At 37.7% G+C, this 20,396-nt stretch overlaps 1 protein-coding gene across 20 annotated transcripts in view; it reads right to left on the reverse strand.

Annotated features, from left to right (window-relative positions):
- The window catches only part of PARD3 (par-3 family cell polarity regulator), a 661,643-nt gene that overhangs the window by 355,056 nt on the left and 286,191 nt on the right, over positions 1 to 20,396 (reverse strand). For all 20 annotated transcript variants that reach the window (XM_042945320.1, XM_042945325.1, XM_042945323.1 and 17 more), the window contains one exon: positions 4,407 to 4,585. In XM_042945320.1, the coding sequence (XP_042801254.1) occupies positions 4,407 to 4,585 (179 nt within the window). The remainder of the gene's footprint in view (positions 1 to 4,406; positions 4,586 to 20,396) is intronic.

A 20,396-nucleotide genomic window follows, 5' to 3' on the forward strand; every position in this document is an offset into this window, starting at 1 on the left:
TGATTTAAGTATTCACACTGACTTAAATACTCTTTCCCAAGATGAAATATTAAGCACGTGTAAAATCTCAAATGAAAATACATCTTGTAGCAATATACTTTCCATAGTAATTATGAGTAAAATGTTCTCTAAAAGAGTTGAAAAAGGAAGTCAGCCACAAAATGTTGGGAAACAGGAATGAGACAATGTTCCCAAGAACTTTTTTAAAAGCCAAGACTCTCTTTTCTTTTATATCTTACTTCCAAATGAAAGTATGAGGAATTTTAAGAGATCTAAAAGCCCATAGAATCTTTGTCCTCTCCAAGCTCTCACCTGGTTGAGGTCTCTACAACACCAAAATCTGTCTTCACTGGCCTCTAAACTTAATAGTGGAATGACTACTTTAACTGGGAAGACTTCACCTCCCATCTTGGTTTTGAATCCATAGGAGTGAGTTCAGCATCATTCTAACATACCAGAATGAAACTGCCTACTTCAGAAATAAGAGATTTCAACTGATTGGTGACATTATTGTAAAATTGTTTCTTTTACTTACCAACTTGGAAGAATAGAAGCCACTTAGCTCTGTAGATGAGTTATACAAGTATATCAACTTATTTCAGCCATTAGAGATCAATGGATCACAAGACTATGAATCGTCAACTCCTTTACTTCCATGCATTTACACAGAAAACCTAACTACCACAAACACGTAAAGATTTATCATATCTTGAAATTGCCCAGCAATAGGTGAGCTCTCATGGCCTCAAGAAAAAGAAATCAAGTTAATACTTATCAGCAAGTATGCTTTCTTCCAAGTATCCTTTCTGAATACGGAAAATACAGAAAGTCATTTTATAACTGAAAAGAAGATAGCATTTAGTCCGATGTACACATACAAGAAAGAAAGAAAGAAAGAAAGAAAGAAAGAAAGAAAGAAAGAAAGAAAGAAAGAAAGAAAGAAAATCTCTCAGATTATAATTCAAATAGCTCAAAATTGACAGCAAGCTTAGAAAATGGGTGCTTGAAAAGTAAAACGAATGATAATTCAAAGGACAAATTCATTCCACATTATCCTTTATGTGTGTTGAATGTGAATATTATTTCCTCTAAAGATATGTATGTAGGGGCACCCGGTCGGACTCTTGATTTTGGCTCAGGTCATGATCTCCCAGTTCATGAGTTCAAGCCCTGCATCATACCCTGTGCTGACAGCATGGAGCCTGCTTGGGATTCTCTTTCTCCCCTCTCTCTCTGCCCCTTCCCTGCTTGCATATTCTCTCTCTCTCTCTCTCAAAATAAGTAAACTTATGTATGTAAATCAAGGTCTTTCCTATGAGAAACTGTGGGCATTGGCTACATTAAATGCTGCCCCATACAGAAAAAAACTTGTTGAAGGGCACCTGGGTGGCTCAGTCAGCTAAGTGTCTCACTCTTGATTTTGGCTCAAGTCATGCTCTCACAGTTCATGAGTTTGAGCCCCGCATCGGGCTCCACGCTGACAGTGCAGAGCCTGCTTGGGATCCTCTTTCACTACCCTTCCCCTGTTCATGCTCTCTTTCTCTCTCAAAATAAATAAACTTTAAAAAAGAAAACAAAAAGCTTGTTGAGTAAATAACCATTTTTAAAACAAAAGTACATTCAAGTTTCTCTCACACTTATATTTATAATGTGAAAAAAATGGAAATAGTATAAATATCTAACAGTAAGAGAATTATAAATTATAGTATATTCTAGAGTGAGATATACTGCAGCCATTAAAAATATTTTCCAATAAAATTCACACCAGGGAAAATCACTATGATATGAAAAAAATATATAAATAATACGAATGCAAATATGTAGACATAGTATGACTCCAACTCTGTGGGGGTATATATATGTGTGTGAGGGTATGTGTATGTGCATATGGTGTGTATTCATTAATATCTTCATACTGGTTGTTGCTGAGTTTGTTCTATTGTACTAGAGTTCCAAATGTTTGACAATGATAGATATAGGTTATTTAAAACAAAAAGTCAGTGAGGTGACTAATTGGCAGTGCGCATCACAATCCTCTCGCAGCATGCAGCCGAGACCGGAAGGCTAAGGTCCATTTCTTAAACCTCCCCTGCAGATAAGGATCTGGACACAGATAGCATTTTGCACATTTGGAAACAATAGCCTGAAATATTAATGATGCTTATGAAATAGGCTGAATTTTCCTGGGCTGCTGCTGGTGGCAAGCCTGGGTATGGAGATAGATGATGGAGTTTTCTGAGGCATTTCTGGGTTCACTTCCAAGCTTCACAAGTGACAAGAGACAGGGTGAGCACACCCAGAGACAGGGTGCTAGCATCTACAGGCAGATGCAGGGGGCAGGATCCCAGGTTCCTGCCCCGCAGCCTCTGCTTCTTTCCTGGGCAGATGCACCGTACTGCATCGTTCAGATGGTCCTCAATGATTTTCTGAGAAAGCACTTCTCAGTATTAAGTCCTCTCATGTTAAAATAGCTACTGTGGGGGGCGCCTGGGTGGCTCAGTTGGTTCAGCATCTGACTTCGGCTCAGATCATGATCTCACAGCTCGTGAGTTCGAGCCCGCGTCGGGCTCTGTGCTGACAGCTCGGAGCCTGGAGCCTGCTTCGGATTCTGTCTTCTCTCTCTGCCCCTCCCCCACTCATGCTGTCTCTCTCTGTCTCTCAAAAATAAATAAATATTAAAAAAAATAATAAAAAATAAATAAAATAAAATAGTTACTGTGGTTCTGTTTTCCGCAAGTGAAGCTGACTCACATATCTAACATGCTGAAGGAGTTAAGAAGAAAACCCTGTACCTCAATGACTTTTGACCCACTATCTTTTTTTTTTTTAATGCTTATTTATTTTTGAGAGAGAGAGACAGAGAATGAGTGGGAGAGGGACAGAGAAAGAGGGGGACACAGAATTTGAAGCAGGATCCAGGCTCTGAGCTGTCAGCACATAGCCTGATGTGGGGCTCAAACTCACAAACCGGGAGATCATGACCTAAACCAAAGTCTGATGCTTAACCAACTGAGGCACCCAGGCGCGCCTGACCCACTAGCCTTAAACAATGGGAAAACCTTTTTAATAAGTAATGAATTTTTTTTAATTGCCAACTTGACTTGTTTATATACTTGTAAATATCCATGTAAATTAAGTCTATTTTGAACACAAATTAAATGTCATGAGGCATTTTCATAAATTGGATTCTGCTTCTTCAGATGGTCTACTTCATGATAAAGCATTCTAAAATTTCAAGCTAATCCCAATGACAAGATACTCCAATTTGATTCCTCATCAAATACATAATAAAATATTTCAGAAGAGTGAGCCTAACAGTTAAACGCCTATTCCAAAACATTAGCAACCACAGTACACTGTGTTTTCCCGATAGATTCTTCTCAGTTAAGGTACTCTAGGTACTCTAAGTATTTTTCCCTCTAAATGAACTACTACAAAGAAGAGTTTGTAAAAATGCAACACCAAGTTAAAAAAATTTAAAACAGGTATTTTCACATAGATGCAAAGGATATATCAAGCAAACCATAAGCTATATGCATTTTAATATTAATATGTAATTAGTATAGCTCCACATTTCTCAATATACATGATGCTCAATTGCTGTCTGCATTGAAAAAAAATATTCATTCATTCATTCAACAGATATTTACTGACACTCAACAGTTTCAGGAGTGAAAATGACAAACAGTGCTTAAAGCTCATCGAGTAAAAAGTTAGAGGTAAAACAGAATAGGATGTTAAGAATTCTATAGGAATATATGACAAAGAGCATTAAGAAACAAATTGAAAAAAACAGAATAAACTAAAATAAAGTTTATTTTTTAGACTAAATAAATTAGATCACAGACTGAAATAAATTGGGTCAAAGAAGAAAATGTTATTAAGACCAGACAGTACACTTCCATTCTGTAGGAAGATAAAATTATCAATGGAGTAGTTAGAATAAATGACTGTGGAGTCCACTTTCATCCTTAAAAGTCCATAATGTTATAATTTCTTTAATGCACCTCATGAATCAATACGAATATCTGCTTATACATGTGTAAAATATCTTTGTAAGGACATGCAAAAAGGTAATGGTAAGAGGACTGCCCCTGAAGAAAAACAGGATGACTAGTTTTTCTTCCAAAAAAACAAAGGACAAACACATTGCATGTCAGAAGTTTTCATTTTTAATCATAAATATATTATCTATTCAAAAAAATGGATACATACATAAATGTATAAATAGCATGAAATTTCTCAGAAACTGCAAGGGCAACATGAAACAGGAAGTTATCTCGACTTTGACGGAGAAGTTGGTAAGTACACACACAAAGGGCCATAGTGAAGATGTGCTAGAAGCAAAGGATCCAGTCAACAGTTGACATTCATCATTGATACTAATACAAAATAGAAATGGTTACCTTCCTGTCACAGGTTTTAGGGCTAGCAGCTGTGTTTTGCTTAAGGAAGCCAGCTGTTGTTGACCAGCGTGTGGGGTTTTTCCGCGAAGGCTCTTCAGAAGAAAAATTATTATCACTAATGGAAGTTGAAAGGCCAATTAAAGCTGGGTCACTGCTTCGTCGGACATGAAGAGGCATATCTATAAATACAAAAAAGCATTATATTTTTTAAAAAGATAACTAATGTCTGAAAACTGCATGTTAGGATAAAGGTAGAGAAATCCAAAAAATTAAAGAAGAGAGTAACACTTTTAAGGTGACAGTGGGTCAGCATTCTAAATAGAGACTCCATTAGCTCCTTTAAAGCACTTTTCAGCAAAAGAAAAGGACTACGTACGAGATAACCTGCTCTGGAGTAAGACTGCCCAGGCTCCTAATTGCACTTCACCAAGTTGTGGTTCTGTGCAAGTTGCCTGACTACTGTCTGCCTCTAGTCCCTTCATATGTGAATGGCCATAGAATAGAAACTTTGAGGGTATCTTGAGGTCTAAATGAGATAAAGTGCTTAAAACAGTACTGAATATTTTTAAGTAAAATATCATACATATTCTAAAAGATAAATAAAAATGTATCTGTGGAACAAATTTCATCTAACTTTTAATCATATCTGGATTAAAGATACACAACCTAAACTGTTTGGCTTGTCCATTAAAGAATTCTGATAAGTAAGATAATTATTTTCTTCAAGGAAGTACTATCAGAAAATATAGAACATAAACATATTCCTTATCCTTAAATGAAGTCTTGAAAGCAATCGCTAATACACAGGTAGTGTCTGCAATATACTCGCATACACAATTACATGAAAGACAGTGTTTTAGCAATTGTATTCACATAAAAGAGAAGTCTGTTTGCAACTGTTATAACACAATCATTAACAAGCTCAGGCTAATGTTTGTATCAGTAGCACTGAGCACATCTTAGCAGATACAATCACTGGTACAGCAGAGAAGGAACAAGTCTGTAACACTGGGAATGAGAATCAAAAACTCCACTCATCAACTGAGCAAAATCGCTCAAAAACATAATAAATATAAGACAAAAAATTCAGCTTAATTATGTGAGAGATCATCTGTTTTCAAAAACTAGAATGCAAGGTAAATATTTATAGAAAGTCTCTAATGAAACAGCTTTAATGGTGGTGTAAACTCAGCATTTACTCTATGAAAGCCATTTTGGGAACACGGATGCATTGATCAATGGTGTGCATACATAGATCCTAGACAATACTCAACTAAACACAGACTATTTATACACATTGAAGGTGATATTTAAACCACTGCCAATCCAATAGTCTCAAAGATGTTAAAGCAAATTAGAAATGATCAGAGAAAACAGAAGCGTATCAATCGTTTAACACTGCTTTTAACATATGCTTCTACATCATGAGGATTTGATAATAATAGAGCCTGAGGAACATCACCAGAAAAAAATATGCTGAACATTTAACATTGTTAATTGTTATCTTAATTTGCTGGGAGTAACACATGAAAATTATTAGAGAAAAATAATTTCTAATTTTTAAGTGTAAGTAAAAGCATGTGACAGCTCTTAACTACTTACATTGCACCCAAAAATAAAACACACTAAGAACTATATAGTCCTTTTCAAAACAGGTTCACAAAAATATACATCTAACAATCTATGTGTTAACACTACAATGTTTTTACTATTAAAAAAACTTCCCTCCCAAATAACAAAATTGTTCCCATCAAATCAAAAATGTAAGCAGAAAAGCAAAATAAGGAGGGGGAAGAAAAAAATAGCTCTGGAAAATAATACTGCTTCTTGGATATGAGTTCTGTTGCATTCCAATTACAGGGGTGTTATTAATTTAGCTGTTAAGGAACTCTGCACACCTCAATTTCTATGTGTGTGTATGCATGCATGTGTGCATTGTGTGTGTAAGTCTAAAGGAAGCACTACTCACAAGAGATAGTCTTTAAAAAACAGTACAGAAGTAACGATCAAAAGTTCTATCCACAATAAAACAATCACATAAAAGTATATTTCAACCCCAAAATAAATTTAAGAACTATATAGTGTCTCTGAATTTGCTTAGACAAAATAAAACAGCTTACTATACTTGCTTTTGAAAATATTTCCCAGAAAAAAAATAAATTGCATATAAGATGCAGATAAAATAAAGAGGACCATCATCTTCTGATGGGACATTATCACTGTGTTAATCTGTTAGTCTGAAACAGGTAAAAATAATTAGCCATTTACCTCTGGTATCTACAACTCTTGAAATTGTAGATGTGGGGGGAAAGGGAAACTAGAGAGGAGGTAGGTGACAGTGGGGGCTGCAGACCCTACGGGCTGTCCCTTCCGGGTAGATGCCAGGGTACTGGACCAGGGCAGCATTTACATAATTGCAGGGTGAGGGACGACCCAGGAGATGCACTATTAAGCAGCCCTTCCTGTCAGTTCTTTGCACATTAAACTTTGTCTTCATTTTAGTGATATCCATAAAAGGAAATAACAGATAGGATAGTATAGGTCTTTCACTTGTACTACCTAGTAACCAAGTACCCTTATGCAATTTCAAGGCTCCATGTTTTCATTTCTGCCCACTGTCACAGTCAGGAAGGTGTCCTAGGCTTGAGTACTGGGCTAATGAGAAAAGAGCAGAACTCAATTTAAAAAGTAAGCAATGTGTACGTAATAAAAAAAATGCCAAGTAGTATCATGATCATCTTGAAATCAAGGTTTTCCTGCAGTTCTATGTGTTGAAAGAACAGAACCATCATAGTGCATGCCAGCAGCATCACTAGGTCCAAACACAAAGACCACATGCACACAGTGGTGGTCTACACTCATGCTGCCTGTGATTAGACTCAGCAACACACCACTGTCTCTCACACTGATGTGGTAAGTTTGTATTTGCATCAGTTTATAATTTCTTCTTGGTTTTATGGTTGCGTGAAAATTATGGGCATTTTTATACAGTTTATACACACACACACACACACACACACACACACTTTACTTAAGTAACCTTATATTAGAACCACTGACTTAACTTGCAACGATGTGAATTTTTTTTTTAATAAGTTTCTACATTAGTCACAATGGAGATACATGTGACTCACTTTACAGATGAGTAAGCTGAGGCTCAGCAAGACGACATGAGGAGCTCAGGAACTATTTCCTGGCCAGACCTTCAGGCGCCCTGGTCAGTGCTGAATCACCGTCCAAATCACGAAATTAGTTCTATTAATCAGCAATTCACTGGAAAACAAATTCCATTTCCAGCTACTTAGAGATACATGTTAGTCTCAATTTAGTAAAAGGGGAAAGTTTTGTTGTTTTCTAAGTAGAATTATATACATTGAGAAGTCATACACTGATTTTAACTAATACCATCATTTGATTTCAGAAAGTTAAAGAAATACTACGTTAGTTATACATAGAGATTGAAACAGCAGCCATCCCAATTTCAGACATGTTAAAGAAAGAAAAGCTTACTGGTTAAGTAGAAGTAGTACAATGGTAAGATGTTTTAAAATTTTTTTTAGGTGGTTATTTCTGAGAGAGACAGAGAGACCAAGCTAGGGAGGGGCAGACAGAGACAGAGACACAGAATCTGAAGCAGGCTCTGAGCTGTCAGCACAGAGCCCGACACGTGGCTTGAACTCACGAACCGTGAGATCATGACCTGAGGCGAAGTCAGATGTTTAACCAACTGAGCCACCCAGGCACCCCCAATGTGTAAGATGTTTAAGTATGCCCCAAAGGAGACCAGCCTAGACCAATGCTCTCCAAATTTTGATCTCAGGACACTTTGACTTGAAAAATTACTGAGGACCCCAAAGAGCTTTTGTTTGTGTGGGTTATAGCTAGGGATGTTTACCATATTAGAAGTGGAAATGAAAACAATTTAAACATTTATTCCTTAGTTCATTTTTAACTTAATAGTAAACCCATTATATGTTAACATCAACAACAGAATTTTAGAAAATTCTATTTTACAAAACAAAGCATATTTAGTGGGAGAGTAGCATTGTTTTACATTTTGCTTGAGAGATGACATCTGGATTCTCATCCCTGCTTCTGATTTCAATGTGCTGCAACATGTCAAGTATATGAAGAAAAAAAGAATTCCACAAATATTTAGCTGGAATACTATTTTAATAACCTTTCCAGAACTATAGATACTCTTCTTTGATACCACACCAAAACTTGACAAATGACATTTCTCAAAGGTTAGCTGCAATATGGAATGTAAACTTCTTATTCTTTGCACAGTAAAATCTACTTGTCTTATACTTTGAATGGATCTTTTACTGATGAGAAAATTCTGTAACATTAGCTATTTGGAATGTATTATTGGCTTATACCACTCTTAGAAATGTTGATATATTTCTGCATATCAGAAAATCACGTATGTGAATATTACTACCAATTCATGAGAAAAGTCATTAAGTGTTGGGAAGCTATCATATTCATGGCAGAATATATGTTTTCCAATATCTAATTTTCAGTAGAAGGCTTACATGTTTTCTTTGGCAATAAATACTGTTCGTTATTTGCCATGTAATGCAGGCTCACTTCATTCATTTTCTAGAAACTCTGCCAGATACCAAAGTCTAAGAACCAGTTTTCCATCTTTTTTTTAAAAAAACAAAACAAAACAAAAAAGCAAAAGAAAAAAAAGACAGACAAGTGGTGTTTCATTAAAAAATGATTACCTCAGCTTATAAATGCAAACCATCACATACAAGTTTTTCTCAACATAACCAGTAATCTTCAATGCATAGAAGTACTTTATGCCTACGTACCACTTTAACAACATATTAAATTGTGTACTCAAAAGTCATTATTTAATCAGAATAATCATTTTTGCTGCTTCATTAAGGGCAGCAGATGGAAATCGCTTTGTTTCTTAAAGTGTGAGCATATTGGGTGGAGAATACATTTGGTGCCACCACCCTGCATTTTACCCATCAGTGCCTGAGCACCATGGTGCAGACTATCAACCCAGTGAAAAACACAAAATATATTTTGGTAATACTATGAAAAATAGTCTTGCCCTAACAACCTCGTAGAAATGATCTTAGTGGCTCCCAAGGATGCACAGACCTCACATTAAGGACCGCTGGCCTAGACTGGTGGCCATTGGGCATATCGGTCCCTTGTCCAGGCCTCAGTCTCCTAACCTTTACAACCAGAGCTTGCACTAATGGGATAAGAAATTTTTTAATGACAAAAAAAGATGTCATTCCAAATATGTTAATATACTACACTAGTGATCACCTACCAAATCTCATCCTAATAGAACTTATAACAATTTATAAAAAATGAACTAGAAAAAATATAAAACTTTTCCAAAGCAGTATCTATAGCCATTATCAAGTGTCTCTAAATGGGTTAAAGTATTACAAGCAACAGAGGAGAATGAAAATACATGAATTGTAGGTAATGGGATAGAAGTAGCCACAAATGGCATGTGGTCTTTTGCCAAGTTGAACCTGATTACAAAGGAGATCACTAGAGGGGCGCCTGGGTGGCTCAGGTCACAATATCATGGTCATGAGATCGAGCCCCGCGTTGAGCTCTGTGCTGAGCGTAGAGCCTGGTTGGGATTCTCTCTCTGCCCCTCTCCTACTCGTGTGCACATGTGCATGCTTTCTCTCTCTCTCAAAATAAACGTAAAAAAAAACAAATTAAAAAAATAAAGATCACTATAAACATTTGGCCTTATCAACAAAATGACACAAAACACAACTACCTGGTTCATCTGACAGGCTTCCCATCTTTCATGGTTCTGATAAAACATATTATACAAAGAATGCAATTTTGTCATGGTCTCAGAGGAACAGAATATGAATACAGCCTTTTCCTCTATGGTTTGCCCATGGCCTATCTCAGCAATTTCTGTTCTTTACAGTAATTAGAAATAATAGAAGCTTCTTGTTTAAGGTAATTTGGTCATTATTATTACAATTCCTCATCCTCAATTTTAGGAAAATCAATGCATTTAAAAACATGATAATAAACTTTCTCTTCCCATAATCTTCTGATTTATTTAATATATAGATTTTCTAAGTATATCCTCTGAAATATTAAAAAGAAAATTCAAAGATGAGGATCTTCAATAATTAAGCTGCTGGAGGGAGCACACAGGGACTGGTGCGATGTCACTGGGTCCAGGACGATCGTGGAGGCTGTTTGATGTGTGCATTCCTTTGAAGAGTGGCTAAAACAGCAATCAACCCTCATCACAAGATTTCAAATTCTCTGTGCCACTAATGTACTGTAAATATTGATTTGCCTTTCTACGTAAGGTGCCTTTTAAATAAGTGGAAACTGGCAAATCTAATAATGAGTTAGAGCAAATACTAAAAGGGCAGACATATACATTTTTAACTGTTAACTATAAAGCCCCTACTTCTAATCAACTTTCTCTTCCTTCTCTTCTTTCATTCTCCCAGTGATTTCTAAATTCTTTAACCACTCAAAGCAGTGAATAAACCTTTTCCAAGAAGACAGGAATAAGCCGTTGAGGTAGTTAATCAAATCTAAAAATAATATGCAGTTACATACGTTCTATTAGAATTTATGATGCAAACAGCATAATTACTCTTCATGTGAAATGAAGACCATCTCCCCAGTCTTCAGGGCAATTACACATTTTCTAAAAACACATCTCACAGTGAGAAGTACCACATTATTAACACATGCCATGGGGATAAAAAAGCCATCATCAATATTGCAAAATTGACCTTCCAATATATGCTGCCCTTTTTATAAAGGTGCTTCTCATGTTTCAGCAACTGAGGAAAAATCCTTGAAGAAATGTGTGGAGTGCAAGGCACAAAATAAGCTCTAAAAAACAGTGAATAACTCAGAAGGATATAAAATGAGTCTTATGAGCCTGTTATTAACTATATATATATATATATATATATATATATATATATATGAATAAATAAAGAATATTCTAGTTGGAAGGTGCCCTAGAAATAAACTGAAACATCACATTCACAGATGAGTTCACTGAGGCCCAAAGAGGTAGTTTAAGGGCTGGGTCAAAGGCTACCCTGCTCCTCAGTGACCCAGCTGTACCTAGAATACTTGTTAATTGACTCCCTGCTCTGTGCAATCTGGGCAGGACCACACTGCTCTCCTGGGAGAACTGAGGCATATCAAATCCACAATATGCTTCTACTTCACTAGAGAGAACAGGTGATTTTGGGGAAAGGTTCAGTTTAAAACACATTTCTCATAGATAACGGGATATTTGCAATGGTTCCACTGAATCATAGGACACATAAAAGAAGGGAAAAGAAAGTCAATGTCATATAAACATTCTCAAAGAAAAACCAAGAATGTTTCTGAAGCATGTTAAATTTGTAATTTTGGAATTCTCATTCAGAAACTGAGGATATAAACACCCTGACCAAAACTCTCCAAATACTCACATGAGTACAAGTGGGGAGATGTGAATAAGACAGGTGGGTTGTATTAATGTTAATATTGGTATGATATAATACTACAGTTTTTCAAAATCTTGCCATTGAGGAAAACACCAAAAGAATCTCTCTGTATTACTTCTTACAACTGCATGGGATTCTGCAATTACCCCAATTTAAAAAATAATCATAAAATAAAAAAGCCTTCCCAAGGGTTAAGCAGAAAATCCCAGGTGAGATGTCTCAATGTCAAGGCCCACATTAATCAGGACTTAAGGAATCTTTCCAACACTATTTCCCATAATACTCTTCTCAGGACCCACTACTCAGCTGCCATACACATCACATGTACCCTGTCGACCCTCCACACTGATGTCTCCTCCAACACACTCCACGGTGCAATAACTCCATGCCTCACCGGCTGCAATAACTTACACTGGCCAGCAACTGCCCTCCATCCACCCACATGGCCCACTGTACAGCGTCCTAACTCCTCAAATCCATCAGATCCAGTGTTAGTATCCAGCAGCAAACAGTTGGCTGATTCACAAAGGGGTGATTGAGAAAAATCTAAGGAAGAACTGTTTACAAATATATGGCAGAATTAAGGAAAAACAGCAAGAGATGAAGTATCCATTACACTTTTACCACACCAAGGCAGGGGAGATGTGGCTTTCACTGCAAGGGTGGACACAGCTCCCAGCAAACCACAGCCAGGCAGGGAAGGAGTGAGGCCCATCCACCCTTCCTACGCTCCATCAGTGCCCAGCTGGTGCATCTGCCCCTGCCCCCCCACCAACCCAAGCACGAACGGGAAAGCACAGAGTCTGACTGCTACTAGAGAGGCTGGTCCTTACCGCATGAGGCAAAGTGGACCTAAGGAACACAAAGACTATGTAGCTCGGGATTCTACTAGTTCCTATGCCCCTTTCTCCCACCGCAGTTTGTTTCCACTCCTATTGTGTCAGCCAGCCATTAACTCAGAGGACAAGTATTCACCCCATTCATGGTAACTGCCCACTCTCCCACCCTCCCTGCCCCCCAACGCACACGTGAGCGCACACGCACACACACACACACACACACACACACACACAAAGTAGAAACTAAACATGTTTTAAAGTTGGTTAACATACATCAGTCAGGAATAAAAAATTTCCCAATTGTTAAAGATGCAATTCAGGGGTTCCTTACTTGTCTCTGAGGGTGGAAAAGAGTGGTGATGGTATGTGAGAAAAACGGGCTTCAGAGGTTAAAAAAAAAAAAAAACAAACACAAAATCTTTCACTTTTATCTTTCTGTATCCTGGAGGAGAGAGAAGGGCCTGGCTGGAGGGTGTTATGTAAATAACCAGCTGCTTACAAAAATATGCACTGGCTACTGATCCTGTATATAAAAACTCAGTGTCCCCAAATCCTTTGCTAAGACAGTGACATCTCAGGGAAAATAGTTCTGCCAGAATCCTGAGCACCTGCCAAGAGCCCATCAGGGAGTGTTCAGGCCAGCCCAAAGAGCAGAGAAAGCAAAACTCCACAAAGGTGGTCTTTTCCCTTTTATCTAATTTTGGTGTCCCTTTTTTGTTTTGCTATGGCAGGTAAATGTCTGGCTTACTTCAATCAACAAACATGTGTGAACATTTGTTAGACACTACTATTCTAGAGATTTTAAAAACTAATGACTATAGAGCCAAGGGTTTTTTGAAAGTCATTTATTGTGGAAAAATCATTCCAAGTGAATCCTACTCTCTGAACATTCAAAAGGGAACAAACAGTCTAACAGACCACCCCCTGCCCAGTGATAAAAACCCACTAGTAAGAGGAAGAAAGTAAAGGGAAGAAGAGTGATACATACAACAAGGTGCCCTGATGAAAATAACCACAGGTGGGGAGCAAACTGTTTGAACAACTGGCACCTTTCTTTGGGAGAAATTTTTGGCTTGTTTTTGTACTTTCAGAAAAATACCTCAATGAGCAATGAGGGGACTAGAGTTGAGACCATCAGAATGAACTAAAAAGAAACAATGAGAGAAAGAAAAAGAAAGACAGAGAGCAAGGGCATGGACCCAGGAGCATGCAAGCAGGCAAGAGCTAGCTAAGCTATGTTCCTTCAAACATGAACAAAATATCTAGAGATGATAAAGAACACAGGTGGGAGGTTACTACGTTATGGTTATAGATAATGTTCTCCCTCACACGATGTGGCCAGTGGTACATGTGTCATCTATTTCCATACATCCAATGGCCCCAACTAGAGAGTAAGATCCATGAAGGATCTTGATAAGATAAGGCTGCTTCATCGCTCCCTTTTTCTTTAACCCACTGTTATTTAGCTTCCTCCCCACCCGTCCACTAAAATAGCTTTTGACATAGAACACCATAAACCTTGTCTTTGTTAATAGAGATTTTTGTGCACTGCCTCTCCAGGGGGGCTCCTGGTGAGCAGCAGGGACCTGGTCTCTGCCCTTTAGAGTCTGCAGTGCCATGGGGAAGGCAAATTATCTGGCCCTTTAGAGTGGGATGGTGGGTGCTTCAGGAGAAGAATAGAACACTACCAAAACACCTCAGAAGGGCACCTTTTTGAAGAACATCAGGAGAGAAGGGACAGCTACATTTTCCTTACTGTCCTTTTAAACTCTCTTTGTGCCTCCTCTCTTGGAAAGCCTCTGACCGATTCTTCACGACTGAGGCACTCCTCTTATGGGCTGCCTGTTCCTGTCATTGCATTTGCCATGCTGTCATCGTAAGTTTTAGGGTCTGCATCCCCACTAGCACACAGCTCCTAGAGAACAACATTGTCACCGTCACAATCCCTTAACACACATTTGCTGACTCAACAAAGAAATGAATGACTAAGACATCAAAACTGAAGTTTTGGGTTTGTCTAGTTTTGGAGTGGTTTGGGAGCGGTGATGGGGGTGTTTGGCAAGTGGGATAAAGAGGAAAAAAGAAGACACACAGTCAAAGCCTGCAGAGGCGAAGTCCAGACACCTAAATTGTAGAGAATTAAAAGGACTGCAAAAAATGCAGCACAGCTGAAATACAGAGTTAAAGATGTGACATGGGAAAGATAAAGCAAGGGAGGTACCCCTAAAGGCACCAGCATAGGGACCTGTAAGTCAGAGACTCTTCAACTTTAACATGCATACAACAAAACAGGGGATGTTCTGAAGATGATCTGTAGGTCTTAGCTCATGGAAGACTTCAAATTCTGCATTTCTGATGTCCCAGTGACATCCATGCTGCTGGTTTGACTGCACACTTTAAGAATCTAAGGAGCAGGGCTATGCTATGCAAAACGTTTCTTTAGCTGTGCTAAGAAAATCTGGACTTCATAAACCATGGGTTCACATAATTTATCAGTTTGATTTATTCTTTCCCTCCCGTCTTGCTGGTGCCTCTCCAGTTTGTCCTCTAGAAAACACCCATCACACCTTTCCTAAGCACAAACCAAATGTCATGACTTGGAATTACTGGTCTGGTGGGGTCACAGTACCATTGGAGTCAGTCCTGGCATTTACCCCTGATCTGAGCAACACCTCTCAAGCCTCACACGCAGATCCAGCTGCAAGGCGGTGACTAACGAGAAGGCCACAGACTTCTCCAGGGCCTCCTCTACACCCACTCCACCCCTCTGCACCCTCCAAGGTCAGCCTTGAAGGCACCTCCTTCTCTAAAATCCAAAAAATCCTACAGTGTAAGTGATGTCAGGCTTTATGTTAATTTCATTGATAACTAGTACTTTCTTACCTGTCTTCCTCATTAATTTTAGAGATTCCACCCATATTTCCCAGTTCAGCAAAAGGCACTTAGGAAACCTTTGTTTAAGTGTTATTGTATCTCTATCCTTTTTACTTGGATTGTCTTAAGTATTATAGGGGCAATCTTTTTAGCAAAGAAGAAACAAATACTGGATGGCCAGAGAAGACCAAATTAAAAAAAAAAAAAATGAATTTTTGCTCAAAAAGTCCAAAGAATTGCTCTTTCACATTATGGTTAAAAACTCTGTAGCTAGAATCCCAACAAGATTTTACTTTTCTTTTTTTTTTTTTTTTTTTTTTTTACTATTAACTTTGCACTATTATCCTTCATGAGCATTTATTCCCATATAAGAATATGCAAGTACAAGCAAATCTAAATTAGTTCTTCACATATAATTTTATATGTATAACTATATCAAATCCCTCACAGCCCTTTCATTTTACCAATCCAGCTCAACAATCATGTAATTAAATTTTGAAATTATCAACTACATCTGACAAGTAATTCATCTTTCAAAAATGGATGTTGATTATTGATTGCATTGAAGATCATCTCTAAATGCCCTTCTCCTTGGACATTTGTCTTCTGTTATTTTATTAAGGACTCAAGTACCTCAAAAGCTGTCAAGTTAACTTTTGATAAGCATTATTCTCCCTTTCCTTTATTATTATAACCTTTATCCCGTAATACTATATAAAAGTGTCATATTTTCCCCCCACGAGGAACTGGAGATTCAATAATTTCATTAGCCTATTTTGGGTTATGGAAGGATCTACTTTCAAAGTCCCCTTACTTTACTACATTTTTATACTTATTTCACTAGCACATCGACCATCACCAACTACTTCACAAAGGCAATCCTTTACTTAACTCTCAGAGTCTCTAAACTTTATTTTGGTCATAGATAGGCTTTTAATCTTGAACTTGAATCTTGATGGTATTAAAAACTGTATACGTATAGACCAAAAGTCATTCATTCAAGACAACTATCTCTTGAGCACCCACTAAGTGCTAGACATGTAGTTTCCTTTGTTTCTGGCACCAAATAACTCCTCAAGGATTTGACATTTAGTGGTAACAGAAGAGCAATGGTTAAACAAGTACAGATGACGTCACAAGGTGATCAGCATTATGAAGACAAATGAAACTGAGCAAAGGATCAGGAGCTGCTGGAAGGTGAAGAAATGCTATTTGATACTGGGGAGTATGACAGAAGCACTTCAAAAGCATTCAAATAGCTCTTTATCCACTTTTCTGTCTTGACTGTTCCAGTTTCAAATTAATTCCTTACCACAGAGCCTTGTACATACTGGCTATTAATAAAGCCATTTGGCACCAACTGGTTGCTCCAAGGCGGCAATAAGACTTCATGGTTCTGGAACATATGGCTACATGTCTGTTTCTATTACCTTCAAAGTGCAGAGATCTTTCATAGCTAATCTAATCCATTCATTCTTGTCCTTAAGGGAAGACTAATATAAAAATAAATACATCCTGATCATTTATAATAAACCAATTAAGTTCATAACCACTAACATATATTAAGCATTTACTAGGGGTCATGCATGTGCTAAAAAACTTAACATATTAATTGATCATGCCTCAGAACAAGGCTACAAAATGAGTTATATTATTATTCCCATTTTTTTGGTATGGAAATTGGTGTTGCAGGGGTTAAGACATCCTGGCTAAAGTTAACCTATCAATAATTGGTAGAGACAAAATCCAAGCCTACTCAATAGTTGGGCCACAGAGAACACACTCCTCTCCAATAAGCGTAAAATCCTAGAACACCAAAAACTTAAAGACAAGGGCTCTGACTTACCTCCAGTTTTCTCACCAGTATCTACCTTCGTGGTCATCTCACCTTGGGCCAGCAGTAAATGCGTATGAACTGAACTCACTCACACTGAACCTCAGAGCTGAGAGGAGAGTCACTGGCAAGTAGTAGCCAATGACTCATAAAATGCTGGGGTCTTGGCAATCGTTCTCCACAGGTGAAAATAAAGGTCATAAATGAATTTAAGAATGAGACAAGTTCCCTTTCACTAAGACTTTCATTTAAGAACTCTTTCCTATCTATACCCCTCCTATATTTGACTACAACAAAAGGTCAGAAAACGGGTCAGTACTAAAAGATCTCCCCATGGGGCACCTGGGTGGCTCAGTCAGTTAAGCATCCGACTTTGGCTCAGGTCATAACCTCACGGTTCATGGGTTCGAGCCCTGTGTCAGGCTCTGTGCTGACAGCTCAGAGCCTGGAACCTGGTTCAGATTCTGTGTCTCCTTCTCTCTCTGTCCCTCTGCTGCTCACATTCTGTCTCTCTCTCTCAAAAAAAAATAAAATAAAATAAAAAAATTAAAAATTAAAAAATAAAAAATAAAAGATCTCCCCTTCTTCACCTCACATTATGCATATGCTCTTTGAGTTATATCAATGGTTCTAAATCTGCACTGGTCATTAAAAGAATCTGGGAATGATGCTGGTTTCCAGATCACCCCCCCCCTCCCCCCACCGCCCGCAATACTGAAAATTAGATCAAGGATAAGGCCCAGGGACTTTTACAAGCTCTCTAGGCAATTGTGACACACAGCCAAGATTGGGAACCATTGCTCTAGCTACACTAGAAAAGCACTGCATATCAATCCTAAGACAGCTTGTTAAAAATATAGAGTTTTGGGGGCGCCTGGGTGGCTCAGTCGGTTGAGCGTCTGACTTCGGCTCAGGTCACGATCTCACGGTCCGTGAGTTCGAGCCCCGCGTCGGGCTCTGGGCTGATGGCTCAGAGCCTGGAGCCTGCTTCCGATTCTGTGTCTCCCTCTCTCTCTGACCCTCCCCCGTTCATGCTCTGTCTCTGTCTCAAAAATAAATAAACGTTAAAAAAAAAATTAAAAAAAAAATAATTAAAAAAAATATATACAGAGTTTTGATTCAGCAGATCCAGGGTGTGGCCCAAGATTCCACATTCCGTCAAGTTCCCAGATGATGCTTTGGAGTAGCAAAGCCCCTATCTGTGACATCCAATACAGGGGCCATGAACCACACTGGTTAAATTCAGTCCCTCAGTTATTGCTGTCTCATTTCAAGGATTCAGCCACTACATGGAGTTAGTGGCTACCACAGTGTAAAAACACAAATATCTCTGAATTTTTTCAAGTATTAAACAATTCTGTAGGACACCGAATTTAGCTACATAAAAATACAATTAATCACTAATTTTACACCCTCCATTTTATTAATTTTTAATCACTAAAAAAGAATAAGATCTGAGGCAATTCTACTGCTTCTTTTTAATTTTAACTTCTTTTTAACTCAATGTTATATACAGAGAATAATTTTTCAACTTATCAGACACAGAGCAAATAATATATATTTTCTAAGATCTCATTGGATTTTTAATGTAATATTTTCATGTTTATGTTTGCACATTTCAGGAATCATGATATATGTCCATGACTCCCCAAAGAAGTAAATAAATATTTACATGAGAATTTTTTATTGAAATGCTATATTTGGAACTAACTCACTGTGACAATTCAAATCCTACTGCAAATGCATACACAAAACAGAAAATTCAAATAATAATCAAGGGGAAAAATCCTCTACTTACTATTTTAAGAAAACCAAACAATTGCTTGGCTGCTTTTTAATTGAGGATATAAAGCACTTTAATATAGATAAAAGACTTCTAATAGTTATTCCACTTTTACAAATATACAGCCAAGAACTTTACCCATAACTCTGACAGCGTTGACAACCAAGCAAACAAAATTCGACCCAATAGTAGTTTCCTAGGCAACAAGCACAGATACAGGCCAGTGGGGGAAAAATGAAAACAAGAAACGGCACTGCAGCATTTCCAGTAGGCTTGAAAAATACATTTTAATTGTCAAAATGTCACAAAGACAACAATATTGAAAATCATTTCATTGAAAGTGATTCAAAGCAGAATGCCATTTTCATTACAGCAAACGAGGTGTGGAAAACTAGAAAAATTAGATTCCCTTCCTTTGCTCTGAATTAAGTAGGGATGGTAATCAATCTTGTTTGATTTTACAAAATTTATCTGCATTAGTACAGATTCTAATGTGTGTCCTTAGTTTTCTCTGTAAATGTGACCATACACTGAACATACAAGAGTCCCCACAGGATTGGCGGGGACAGGGGGACAGCAGGGTAAAGTGTATCCCTGGGCCACTACTATTAGGAAGCTCATCCAGGCATAGGTTTTTATTCAAACAGTAAACCATACATTTCAAAACACAGGTTAAAACAGCACTGGGATCCCCATCTTCTCCCTTGGCTTTAGTTTCCTCATCTGTAACAAGAAGGACATGGATTCTATCCTAAAAACCTGCTTGACCCTAACAGCTTTTGATTTTTAGAAATAAAACAGAGAAAGGCTATACTGTCTAGAAACATTGCTTGTAAAATGAATGCTCTTTCCTGGGCCATTTTAAAGCTTTTTCTTTAGGGGACCTATAGTCTGACAGTTAAACTTTAGAAAACAATATTGGAGAAGTCCTAATCCATGGCTATTACAATGTGTAAGTTTTACATCATCTTTTGCAACCATGATGACATAGCCCGGCTCTCTGTGTCAGGAACACTTACTTGGCTTAACAGAAATGTGTTGGTTGCCCTTAATCTGCACCTTCATACAGTGTGTTACCACAATCTTGTGAAATAGTCTATATTTTCTCCAAAATTGTCTTTTCAAATGCTTAGTCAATTTAGAAACTTAGGTCGGATTGATCAAGTAATTCAGACAAAA

This window comes from Panthera leo, chromosome B4, assembly GCF_018350215.1.
Source record: "Panthera leo isolate Ple1 chromosome B4, P.leo_Ple1_pat1.1, whole genome shotgun sequence".
In the NCBI taxonomy this organism is placed as follows: Eukaryota; Metazoa; Chordata; class Mammalia; order Carnivora; family Felidae; genus Panthera; species Panthera leo.